Raw genomic sequence first — 14117 nt, 5'->3', positions numbered from 1 at the left:
GTTTTATTCTAAAGGCCAAGAACCAAATGTAAGAAGTCAAGTGTTTATGAGGTTTTTAAAGCAGCAGTGAAGCTATGTGGTTAATGGACATCCTCATATAATGTACAATGCAGATTCAAACCCAAAATACGAGAGTAGTAAAAGTTGCATTACAACGGGCAAGTGAGTGACATCTCTTATTTACCGGTCCTCGGTACCAAGCGTTTCCAAATTCCTCGGAAACGTTAAGAGTTTGATAGATCGTAATTAAAATTCATATAACTGATTGATGTCACTAGTAAAGAAAAATTACTGTACATATGATCATGTCGAACGACTCTCGATCTCTTTCCTATTAATAAAAAAAAACTGAAAAGACAACACTGGTGCTTCATGTAAAATGTTATCCATCATAATATTGCTGACGTAAATAAAATACAAATGCAGATAAAATATTAACAAATTATAATGCATTAAAGAATGCTGCTGAATATATTAACATCGTAAATAGTAGCCACAAATTTATAAGCATTGTTCACTCTCTCAGAGAGAGAGAGAGAGAGTTTCAATGCATTAAAGGTTTCTTGACAATTAATGAAGATCAAACATAGGGAACACCACAACTGCCTGGGATTAAGTTCTGACAATTTAAACCTTAACTGTTTCAGGCTAAGTTTGTAATATTAATCATCTTTTAAAAATATTATTTTTAATAACTCAAGTTTCAACAGTCACAAATGTCAATAAATAATATGACATTTTTAATCCACCCAAATGAATTTAACGTACATGAACAAAATAAAAGAAAATATTAAAATATTAATGACAATTTCCCCCTTCTCTACTTATTGCTTTCCTTCTACCTCCTCAGGAAGCCTCAGATGCGGGGAGAGAGAGAGAGAGAGAGAGAGAGAGAGAGAGAGAGAGAGAGAGAGAGAATGATGATCCATGCGCGCCATACCATAAGCAGCTCCCTATCCTTATGTCTATGGATTCCATGTGCCTCATTTTTCGACGCCCAACGGCCTATCCAGACAGCTACAGGCAAATCCCACGTTCGGAGTGATATGTACTCTCTCTCTCTCTCTCTCTCTCTCTCTCTCTCTCTCTCTCTCATAAAGCAGCGGGTCGCCAAAATTCCATTTGAATATTATGTCATCATAAACCATAATTTCCACACTCTCTTTCATCAGAGGTCTCGTCCCATTTCTCACCAACAGTACATACAATCTGTCCCATCCATCTAAGAGCAGCTATCCAGCCACCTCCCCCTACCCCATACTAACAACGGCCTCTCTCTCTCTCCTTGCCACCTCCCCCAAACGCTCCGACACTAACCACGGCCTCTCTCTCTCTCTCTCTCTCTCTCTCTCTCTCTCTCTCTCTCTCTGTTCCAACTTCTCCTCCCTTCCTTCTTCATCCCAAGACACTGCGGCGAATGAGCGGAGACAAAACGCTCAAGGGACACCTCCGAATTTCAACCTCATAAAAAAGTCTTTCCATGGAGAGGCTGACTGCGCTTGGGAAACATGAAAGTGGCCTGGGAAACGACAGAGAGAGAGAGAGAGAGAGAGAGAGAGAGAGAGAGAGAGAGAGAGAGAGAGATGACAACAGAATCATTTAAATTAACTTCCAAGATTACATGCTATGACTCCAACGGTCAGTACAAAATTGATTCTGAAATTATAAAAAAAAAAAAAATTATGGTAAACAACCAACAACGAGATTAACCGGATACATGGAAAATGGATTAACGTCGCTAATAAAAATATATATGATAAATATTAGTAAGTCACGGAAATTGTCACTTGCCCCACCTCAACATTTATACATATCTATAATCCGTTTTGTGCTCTAAATTTCTTTTGATACCATGATATCAATTGGTTCTTAGCAGGGAGCCTACCAACGTGAACAAAAAAAAAAAAATCGAGATTAACAGAAAGGAGACAATCCTAATAAATGCAGGAGTCTATCTTAATAAGAAAGAGACAATCCTAATACGTAAAGGATCCAGAAAGAAAAGACGAAGTAACAATAAGCTGCCTCTCTCTCTCTCTCTCTCTCTCTCTCTCTCTTTGTCTCTGGGCGCCTTCCAACTTGCGCTCTGACTATATAGGATTCTTCTTACGAGTCGATCTTTAAACAAGCCTTGTGGGGGGGGGGGGGGGGGGGGGCACTCTGTACTGTGACTGTGGGGAGTGGAATGGAGGAGGGGGGAGGACAACAAGCTCGGAGGAGGAGGAGATTGAAGACAGGGTAATTATCAGTGATGGAGATGGCATGATGATGATGGGAGGAAATAAGAGAAAAACGAGAGAATGTGATAACGAAAAGGAAGTGATAGCAGGTAATTTTCACATGATGCCTTCACAAGGTAGACAACTTTTCACTTCCAGGTTTTCTCTTTTTTTGTTATTAAAAAATGGCTACAATGATCAATATTCATTTTTAATTTTTTAAAACCTGGAAAAAGCGAAAACCATTCTTCCCAAAGAGAAATAAATCACGTGAAATAAAAGCAATAAAGTACAACAACGAAGCCTAATTCTTCCCCCCCTTATTCGAAATAGAAAAAAGGGACAGAAAATTCACGGGGGGCAGCGTCCCCCTCTCTCGCCAGCAGGATTGCTGCTGCGTCTCTTTCCCTCTGGCTGAGTTCCCCTCCCTACTACCTCCCCTTTAAGTAGTAGGCTTCTGTCTGGAGCAGTTAACATATTTTTGTGAATTGTGTGTATGCATTATATATATATATATACATATATATATATATATATAAATATATATATATATAATATATTATATATATATAGAGAGAGAGAGAGAGAGAGAGAGAGAGAGAGGCGAGAGAGACGAGAGAGAGAGAGAGAACCTTTATTTATACATTAGCATCACGTTTTATATACTTCGTGATCAAGTTATTCATTATATATATATATATATATATATATATATATATATATATATATACAGAGAGAGAGAGAGAGAGAGAGTTATATACTATATACTTCTTTCTCCAGGCCCTCAACTGTGAGAAACGCAATCCGCAAATACTACATGCTAGGGAGGCAAGATGGCAACAGATGGTACACGAATTCTCTCTCCGTTATCATTTCCAGCTGCCACAGTAAATTGTACGGTTCTGTGATACTAATGCTGATTCTTCTCTCTCTCTCTCTCTCTCTCTCTCTCTCTCTCTCTCTCTGTCTCTCTCTCCTCTCTCTCATCTTTGCGTGGTACGTGATATTTTGTGCATCTAGGATCTTGTATAAAATTGATGGAACGCCCAGTTCACTACCAAGTAATTGCAGCGTTCTCATTCTGAATTTTTAAAAAAAATCTTTTTCTTCTTGCTGAAAACAAGTTTCTTTTCGTCTTATATATACTATTGTCAGTTCGCCAGTCTTGCATTGGTGTTTTCCTTCAATTTTTCCCGGTCATCAGATTTAATAATTCTGTACTGTTATTTTATTTCTCGAGTAATAAAAAAATTTCTCTTTGTTCCACTTAACCACATAACCAAGTATGAATATTTAACATATCAATTAAACCCAGTTATAACTCGTGACCTCAGGTTAGGGAACAATGGAAACGGAAATCATTAAAGAAATTATTCATATCTTAATCTTCCCAGGCGTATTTCTTAAGGTAACTTTGGATATTAGTGAGCTGCAGCAAAAATACAACAATTGTTAATCATTGGCGTTTAATCAAATGAATTAGGTTGTACAGAAAGGCGGACGGGCTTAATAAGTAGATATTCTAAGGGATTCGGATGAATTCACTACGTAATACGGGGATACATGTAACCTTGATAGAAATCATTCAAAAATGAATTTACCGAGTTCACTTTGTTATTCGGAATCGAGAACGAGCCTTTGTCGCTACACGAACACACCACAGTGCCAACAAAGCCCATCCCCCCCCCCCCCCCCCCCAAACCCCCCCAACCATCTAGTCCCATTTACAAATGCTGACAAGAGAACCTATCAATAAAGTACGAAAAAAAAATGTCCTAGCTTCTTATGAAACCCGCCGGTCTGGGCAGGGGGGGGGGGGGGACCGGGGGGGGGGGGGGGGGGGGGAGTTAAGATATAACTCCATGCCCGTGGGCGGGAAGGATCGCCTCCTGCATATATAGATAGGATAATGAACCTTAATGTTATGCTTAATACGTTCCTCCTCGTCCCCCTGCTGCTGCTGCCACCAAACGGGGGAGGGGGGGGGGGGGGGGGGGGGAAAGAGACACAGTAGACGACGCCCGGGCCATACCATAAATATCTCCGAAAAATGATATTCCCGATAACTGAGAATCTATATAGGCCTCTTGCCAGTTCCCTTACTCGCAGACTCCATTTCTCCTCCTCATCCTATTCTTTCTTCTCCTCCTCCTCCTTCTCCTTCTCCTCCTCCTCTCCTCAATTCTTTCCGAGTGCGATGCGGTCTTGAAGGGTAATGGGATAGAAGAACGGACTCGAGGAATTGAAACTGTTATCTTTTCCTCAGATTGAGAGAGAGAGAGAGAGAGAGAGAGAGAGAGAGAGAGAGAGAGAATATTTCACACCTCATGGAACTACGGGAATGGAGGGGTGGTGGTGATAAGAGGAACCAGGAAAATGATGAAAAGGGAACACATGGGAGTAGAGCGAATAAGAAAAGTGAAAGTTAAAAGAAAATGTTTTAGAAGAATAGGCAAGTCCTCCACGACAACTACAACAATATAATCAGTATATTTACGCTTGAGAGAGAAAGAGAAAAAGATAGAAAGAAAGAGAGAGACTATAAAACCTCTGCGGCCAGCAATGGTCATCTCCTAGAAGTGATGGTCCTTAAGTCCTGTGGATAATGACACTATAAATCCCGCTACTCCCCAAGAAACAGATCCCTTACACCCCGCAGGCTGCGTGTTGCGCATTATTTCAGCTGTGCGCGCGTGCGTACGCACAAGGTGTGTCTCCCTCTCAACTCAAAGATGAAATAGAAAATTATAAAGTGGTTTAAGGCGACCAATTGCGTACATTTAGTGCAAACCACTTATATACAACAGGAGAAGGCAATAACTATAAATCTGTCAATGAGGAAATCTATAGTTCTCTCTCTCTCTCTCTCTCTCTCTCTCTCTCTCTCTCTCTCTCTCTCTCTCAGTGTAAGACTAAGAAAGAGGATATAAAATGAAAATCAGTTACTCTCAAACAAACGTCTAGTGAATGCGGTTGCAGAGAGAGAGAGAGAGAGAGAGAGCAAGCTAATATCCAAGATAATCCCCCAGCGGAAGCGAAGGCACCTCAATAAAAGACTTGTCTGCTCATCGTTGACCTTCCCAAGGTCCCCACCCCCTTCCTTTCCCCTGCCCCTCCCCCTTCCCCAAATTCCGCCACCCAACTAAACCGCACTCGTGATGACACACGGCTGATGAAAAGGTGATGAGGGAAGACGTTTAACGAGAGAGAGAGAAAGTGGAGAGGAAGACGAGGGAACTAAAAAGTGTTAAGAAGGAAAATGAAGGATTTGACATACTGCTTAGGAATGGCGAATTATTGGTTTAATGGCAAATTAAAATACACGTCGCTATTGGAATTCATAAATTATTTAGTTCAGTGCTTAGGTCCGCAGGTGAACAACGGAGTTTTCAGAAAAGAAAAAAAAAACTACTAAAGACCCCTTCCGGATTGATCTTGGGATTTTCTGAGCTGGTAATTTCAGGAAGATTAATCGACAAAGGTAATCACCTATATCAATCCATCTATCTATCTACTATATACATAATATATATACATATATTTATGTACATATACATACAATAACACAAGATATACTATATATACCTGTCAAGGTTGCGAAAGAAACAGGAGATACCAGGACATACACCCACCCTGGAAGGGGAAAAAAAGAAGAGGGGGGGGGGGGGGGGGGTTCTCCTCCAAGATAGAAGGCCATTCATCAAGACATTTTATGGGTAAGGGGAAGGCTTCGCGCCTCCAAGCACCCATGAGTACACCACGGATGAGCCCAGAGCAAACACAGTCATGGATTCCACTGACTTTGAGGAGGGGCTGAGATTTGAAGAGAAGGAACTTGAATGCTACGGGAAAATTTTAAATGTTTTCGGTCTTCTACTTCCGCTGTTGTTTAATTTACAGATGGTGGAATCAGTTCGAGTTATGTAAGCTACCCCCAAAATAATATTATGAAAATAAACCACACACATAGAACCTTACCTGTTTTCAATTACCGGATGTAAAAAATATTCAAGATACAAAAACTTAATTGAAAAAATTGAATCACAAAATAAATACAAAAATAACGAAAATCGGCAAACCCTGCAACAATAATATTGACAATTACTACTACTAGTACACTAAAATTACTGAAGTAGATCTTCAAGACGAAGGACGATAATAATTATCCTTAATAGACTTAAAAGTCCAGCCACTCACCCTCTTCCACATGTAGATGTAGGCGACTTCCATGAGCGTCCAGGTATCCAGCAATCTATCGTCTCCGTACAGTAGTTCGACCTGTTCGGAAATACTTTATTTTATTAAGTAAACTTATTAATAGAGAAATAAAAATATATGAATAACGAAATAATACGCGGTATATGATTAAAAAATTGGTAGATAAGAGTTAAAGATATAAGACCGAGGAAATGATATACATTACCTTAATAATAAAGAAATTGAGATAAAATGCCACGGAAATAAAATGCGTTATATTAATTTAAAACCTAAGTGCTAAAGAAGATGAGATATGTGACTAAGGAAAATGTACATTATATATTAATAAAGAAGTTGAGATATATGACCAACGAAGATATACATTATATTATTGTAAAAACCTAGTAATGAAGAAGTAAAGATATATGACAACGGAAATAAAAAAAATATACAAGTCAATAAAATATGCAATGAATCTAGCTATAATAAAATTAGTAGCTAACTATAAAATACATTGATAGAAACATACAACCAATTAAAAAAGGATTTTTTAAAATACTCGCGTCACATAAATCATAGTAGTAATCACGTGTAATGAATGAACTGCGTACTAATCATATACATATAAAAGAGATGAAGCTAATGAATCACAACCGTATCAATGATTATATAAACCAAAAAAGAAAAAATCTATAAATAATGTTACTGAGGGAGATTACCCAAGTTCACTAAGTCCCCAAACTTCACATAAACTCAGGATGGTCAACAAAATGCTTTTTTAAATATAATGGTAAAATTAAAATAAATTTTTTATTCATTTTCATGTCCGTTTTTTCCGTTGATTTTTCAAAGAAGAGGCCGATGGGAGGAATAAACCAAAGCCATTACCATTGCAAAGTTCTAAAAAAGAAAAAAAAAAGTTAACTTTAAGAAAGAATGACGGAGATTTTCTTATCTTTCCATTCCAAATTTTGGCATTCTCTCCCAGCCTCTGGTTTCCTGACAACTATGAATGTTTTTTTTTTCCTTTTCTTCTGGTCGGGGGTAGTAAAGGACAATTAGGATGAAGCCTATCCCTAAGCCACTGGTTCTTAGAACAAGAGAGAGAGAGAGAGAGAGAGAGTCATTAGGGAGGAAAAATAAACTCATTGTGTGTGAAGACCACTCACTCTCAGCTCCCTCCACCCTCGATTCTGCGTGGCACTACAGCGCCTGCGCACGAGCACGCGCGCACCACTTATCACGAACCATACAATTTAAATTAATATGATTTCCTTGAGTGCCATTCAAATTAATGAATGATTCCCGGTTAAACAGCCTTGGGACCTGCTTCGCTCAATCCCAGGACCTCCCCCCCCCCTCTCTCTCTCTCTCTCTCTCTCTCTCTCTCTCTCTCTCTCTCTCTCTCTCCCCTTAAGATGGTCGATCGTATGTGTGAATATGAAAGACGGATTTTTTAATTATTATACATAATATAAATATATGTATATCATTATATGATTATATTCGGAAGGTCCCATGTTCTCTGAATATTAAATCTCTCTCTCTCTCTCTCTCTCTCTCTCTCTCTCTCTCTTCTCTCTCTCTCCGTCCTTTAAAATCCCAGAGTGCGTGAGTCGGATTTCATGGAGAATAATGATTTTTTTTTTTTTACTCCATACCACGACATATATAAATATTAATATCCGAAAAAGGTCGTATTTATCTAAATCGGATTTTTGCTAATCTCTTACAATTTTCTCTCTCTGTTATACACACAAACACACACTCGCATCAACTTTGTGATCATTGCGGTTTGTCCCTTTCGTCCTTTTAGTGCTTACACACACACTCTCTCTCTCTCTCTCTCTCTCTCTCTCTCTCTCTCTCTCTTCGTAAATTTTTGCAAATATGGGCGTTCTAAATATGAGAGATTTTCCAAAGCATCGCCAGCCCTTGCTCTCTCTCTCTCTCTCTCTCTCTCTCTCTCTCTCTCTCTCTCTCTCTCTCTCTCTCTCTATTAGTCGCTGGGTCCCGTTTCCCGGCGAGTCTATTGTTACAGCCTCGTACGGAACATTATTCGAGCACTGATTAACAAAGCCTGAAGAGAAAAGGAAATATTTCCGAACAAGAGCATAGTTCCCACTGATCGCTCCTCATTATGGAGATGTGAATTTCTCTCTCTCTCTCTCTCTCTCTCTCTCTCTCTCTCTCTCTCTCAAAGCTGTTTCTGAGCAAAAATGAATATACCTCCCTCAACAGACGAGTTCATGATACATCGAATAATTAATATTATTTCTGTAATGAGTAATATTTCTCTCTCTCTCTCTCTCTCTCTCTCTCTCTCTCTCTCTCTCTCTCTCTCGTAAATGAGATGTGCCTGGATAATAGTAATCACCCAATCCCGTCCTAGATTATTTATTAGACAGAATGCTTGATGGGTCATCGATCGCTCGAAAAAAGAAAGGTGGAATATTTACCCCCCCCCCCCCCCCCCTTTTTTTTTTTGCCGGGAAACAATCACCGAAATTCCGTCCGAGAGAGAAAACGCTCCAAAAAAAGGGGGGGGGGGGGGGAGGGGGGGGGGGGGGATTAATAAATCGCCGGGGGCAAATCACGGAGATTATGCTTGGGTAAGAAAATAATGATTAATTACCCAATCCGGTTGATTCGAGATTCACAAAACACACACACACACACACACACACGCATCAGCCTTTAATGAGGAATTGATCGGGAGGCTAGCATGCAGGAGAGAGAGAGAGAGAGAGAGAGAGAGAGAGAGAGAGAGAGAGAGAGAGGTTGCTGTAAATGATCGAGAAGAAATTTGCATTGTTAGTGAGAGAGAGAGAGAGAGAGAAAAGGAATTAGGATTGAAAGAGGGACAATAGGTAGGAGAGAGAGAGAGAGAGAGAGAGAGAGAGAGAGAGAGAGAGAGAGAGAATAATTAGTATTGAGAGGGAGAGGGACAGAGAGAAATGAAATTTACAGAACATTACATAAAGAAATAAGGAGAAAAATACAAATATAAAACTCCAGTAAAATAATAAAATACTAAATATGCAAATGAAAAAAATAGGAAGCATCATCAATTCACTCGAAATCACCCGAAAATCAAATTATTAGTCCATCCACAAAAGTTAGGAACGCAATTTTTTTAAAAAATAATTCATTATCCTAGTTTGTATCGCGCCATTTCGGAAAGTTTCCCGAATTTTGGCCCAAATTTGTATTTTAATAGGTTCGAAATGGATTTCTCTCCCTATTCGGATTTTAATTGGCGTCGGGGTAGAAGAGAAAATCGAATTATAGGTGGATTGGATGCATTCATATCTGGGGGAGGTGGGTGGGGGTTGCAGTCGGCGGGTAGAGAGCCCATGATGGAGGGGAGGGGGAGGAGTCGAAAGGAGAGAGGAAAAAAAGAATAATAAGAAAATACTAAGAGGATAAGGAGGAGGAGGCTGAGAAGGAGAATAGGAATAAGGAAGAGAAAGAATTAAAGGGGTATTAGATGCGTTTAGTAAAGGAGAGAAGTGGTGGGGAGGAGAAGAGAGGATTGAGGAGGAAAAGAGAATTAATCGGCATACGGAAGATGCCAAAATAAACGAGGTAGATAACAGAATTAAAGGTGGAATTCATGACGTACAGTAACAGGCCTGAGGAAACATGAGAAAAAATAACAGGTAACGGAAGGAGGAGGAATAATAACACGGAATCAAGAAAAAGGAATAGGAAAGTCAAAGAACAAGAGACTGAAAGCAAGGAAAAAAAAAGAGGAGACGGAGAAAAAGAAGAAAGAAAAGGTAGGCTGAAAAATAAAAGGCGAGAAAAGGATGGAAAATGAAACGGGGAAACACCCAAGGCAAGAATAAGATGATCAAATAAATTAAGGAAAAAAGAAAAAAATATATTAAGTAATAAAATAAACATAGGAGAACACCTATGATGAAAAAAATAAACAAATAACATAAAAGCTAAGAGAAAAGCGTGCAGTACGGGAAACAGGAAGGAAGGAAGGAGGAGACAAGAATGAATAAATAAGTAAAAACGAATGCAGATCAACGGAAAGAAACGAAATACGTTATTCAGTGGAGGGAGAAGGAAATCCGACAAGAATAGAATTCGATCTTCTGATAAGAGGAGTTTCATCATCAGACCCAGTTTAAACTCAAATGATATCCAGTGCATCTTCGCTCTGTTTATAAAAATATATAAATAAAAAAACGAAAAATCAAGTTTTGAAACACATATATGAGGGCTTGCATTGACAGCTTGAACGTTGAAAGAATGTCGACATTAAATTACAATAACAACTATTCAGAGATATGTGTTGCCGAAATGCGATTCATTATTCATGAGAAAAAAAATGGGGACCTGTAATCAACATACAGAATTTTATATAGTAATAATAAAAAACCTTAATTATTTTTCTCGATTAAGAGAAAAAAAATATAACAATCCCTAAAATAATATTCTGCTATGAAACATTAATTACATTTTCACTAAAATCTTTGCAAAAAAAACATTCCCTTCGTTCTTGTTGAATAAACCAAACTTTGGAATGCTAATTAAAAACCACAAAAGTACATTTTTAATGAGCCAAAAGAAACTTCTTCAAACCCAACTTCGGGAAACCGAAAGACATTCGGCAAACTCGCGTCTCGTTTTCGTTAATAAAAACGGGGGAATAGGTCCTCTCCCACAAGGGATAACTGAAGAAAAGACAAACGCGACTCTCCAAAGTTTTTCAATAACCACCTTAAAAAGACAGTATTCTCTCTCTCTCTCTCTCTCTCTCTCTCTCTCTCTCTCTCTCTCTTCTATCACCTCGGCCAGCGAGGGACCGACTCAGGTGGAAAGAATGATCTAATTTTCGAAGGCCAGAGGGTGAATTCCATTTTTAAATTCCATCTCAGTGCGTCTCTCTCTCTCTCTCTCTCTCTCTCTCTCTCTCTCTCTCAGAGCACAGAAATCTCAAATTCTCTTTTCTTCCCTTTTTCGCATGAAGAGATAATCTGAGAGTACCAGGATTTCAAAAGGTGTCTGGGTTCATTATAAGAAAAAATATAAAAAAAATTATCCACGACCAAAATTGCATTCGAGTTTAAAAAATAATATTTAATCATTTTAGTTTTCAATTAGATATGGATATTCAGACTAAGTAAAAGAATTTATAAAATTCATAATGTATTCTCAGGTATTATGACTCATACAGGTATTATACAAACATTCAGTAGCATAAAAATCCTTTATTATTATTATTATTATTATTATTAATAAAAAGGACAAGCAAACTGGTCATAAAATGTCATGATAAGTATCCTGGGAACAAAATGCCATTAAAGTGAAAATAAGTAGATTAAAACAACACAGAAATAAACTAAACATCGCCATATAAAAAAATAATAATCATAAACAAGTGTGTAAAATGAACCAATGCAAATGTGTTATGCAAGACAAAACCGATTAATTAAGAATGATCATAATAATTAATTATTAACCGACATATCTCCTGATAAGTAGTACTCTGTTAACCTACTTCTCTCTCTCTCTCTCTCGGTGATGAGTTAGTCTTACGGTCTGCCAGCTGTCAATCAGTCAAGCTGAATGTGAGGGAATCATCAGTCTGACAGTCGAGTTGGATAGAGTAAGCATAGCAAAAAAAGTGGGGCAGACCATATTGTTACATTCATATCAAAGTAAAGGTTACTAGATATACATATATCTATATATATATATATATATATATATATATATATATATATATATATATATATATATATATATATAAAATGTGTGTGGATAATCCCAATTTAAAATAATTAAACCTCAAAAACTATTAGGAACAGCAGCGACCCTCGAATCCATAAAAGCGAGATGATATAGACCGTGGCTGAGTGAGATAAGCCCAAGACCTATCTATTAAGAAAAAAAGGGAAGAGAAAAAAAAGTAACGAAGATATCACCCTCAAAGCCGATATCGGAAAGGGGGGGAAACTTCGTTAATTACAAGAACTTAATTAAAAAGTTTCGCCATTGAAAACGCAAGTATCAGACTTTTACACGAGTCGGCATTTCATTCGGTTGGTGTCACTCATACCAGACATTCCCCCCCCCTCCCCCCTCTCTCTCTCCCACTCCCTCACACCCTACCCCACCACTCACACTTCGGTATAAAATTGTTCAGCAATTTTTTTTTGGGGGGGATGAAGTCGCTTGGTTACCCATCCAATAACCGACCAGGAATCAATGCTGCTCGTCTTCGCTGATCAGACAACTAAACCGATGGCGAACAATGAATATGGCACTGACCATTACCTTGAACTTTTTTCTCGGAGTATTCCATTCAAATGCTTATATGGCTTTTAATCATAAATGGGTAAATTAAATACTATACATATTATATATACAATATTATTAATATATATAATATATATATATATATTATATATATAATACACGTTATACCCAACATATACATATATATATATATACATATATATATATATATATATATATATATATATATATTATATATATATATATATATATATCTTGCATGTGAAGTACATCACTTACCCTAAGGCTATCAGGTACTCGTACTTGGTCTTGACGAGCGTCTTGAGTACCGCCACGGGTACTGGGCTGGGCATCTGAAAGGTACCGCACAAACGCTCTGGTTCGTGGACCGTACCGCTGCTGCTGTTACTGTCGCCCTGTTTACTGGCGTCGGTTGTTCCCTGGGAAGAAACGAAACAAATTCAGGTTAGGTTTTCTTATTTGAACAGGGTAATATATACTATAAATATATGTATATATATACATATTATATATATATATATATATATATAATATATATATATATCTAGCGAAACAGAATAACTTTGAGAGATATAAAAAAATTCGCTGGAACAAAATCCTCTAATTAGAGATTTAAAAAATCTCCTAAACAAAATAAATTTCATAATATAAAAAAAATTCCTCTTAATCAATTTCTGGTGAGATGTAGAAAGAAAAATTGCTAAAATAAAATCAATTTCTGGTGAGATAAAGAAAAAATAATTCGCCAGACTCACAAAATAGAGCAAGCTCCTGAGAGAGAGAGAGAGAGAGGAGAGAGAGAGAGAGAGAGAGAGAGAGAGAGAGAGAGCCTGTAACGGATGCATCAAGGGACTTTGCCCCAAATTGAATTGTCTCACCGAAAGGAAGTAGAGAAGATGTAATTCACTCGCCAATAAGAAATGTGTTCTAAACGAATTAACGAGAGAGAGAGAGAGAGAGAGAGAGAGAGAATTACATTAGAATACAATATCGTTCAACATCTCCACATGTGAGTAACTGAAATCGAAATAATGGTTTGAAGCGGATGAAATTCTTGAGATAAGAACACCTGAGGAGGAGGAGGAGGAGGAGGAGGGAGGGAGGGAGGTAGGCGCACACTCACCAGCAGAATTCTAATTTACATAGGAGGTGGGAGACCCCGATGGAATTACTAATTCCGACCCCGCTATTGAGGCATCGCCCGTGCATTAATACACAAACCATTAGAGCATTTGCATACATCAATTCACATTCACTCCCTGACGGCGTTCATGCACACTGTTCTCGCCGGGACATGCATTGCAAATCGACGGCCATGCCCTGCTTCACGCCTTCTTATATACTACGGTGCATGCACACACACAAACACACGTGCATACACACAGTCACGAAGTGGTGCAG

At 38.2% G+C, this 14117-nt stretch overlaps 1 protein-coding gene across 1 annotated transcript in view; it reads right to left on the bottom strand.

The window, feature by feature from the left end:
• Positions 1–14117, bottom strand: part of LOC135197347 (uncharacterized) — a 224566-nt gene that overhangs the window by 22647 nt on the left and 187802 nt on the right. Inside the window, 3 exon segments of the mRNA XM_064224486.1 lie at positions 6417–6497; positions 12975–12994; positions 12997–13135. Of these exon segments, the coding sequence (XP_064080556.1) occupies positions 6417–6497; positions 12975–12994; positions 12997–13135 (240 nt within the window).

This window comes from Macrobrachium nipponense, chromosome 23 (genome assembly GCF_015104395.2).
Source record: "Macrobrachium nipponense isolate FS-2020 chromosome 23, ASM1510439v2, whole genome shotgun sequence".
NCBI lineage: Eukaryota > Metazoa > Arthropoda > Malacostraca > Decapoda > Palaemonidae > Macrobrachium > Macrobrachium nipponense.
The sequence above is the reverse complement of the archived record's forward strand: the minus strand, read 5'-3'. Positions and strand labels throughout refer to the sequence as shown.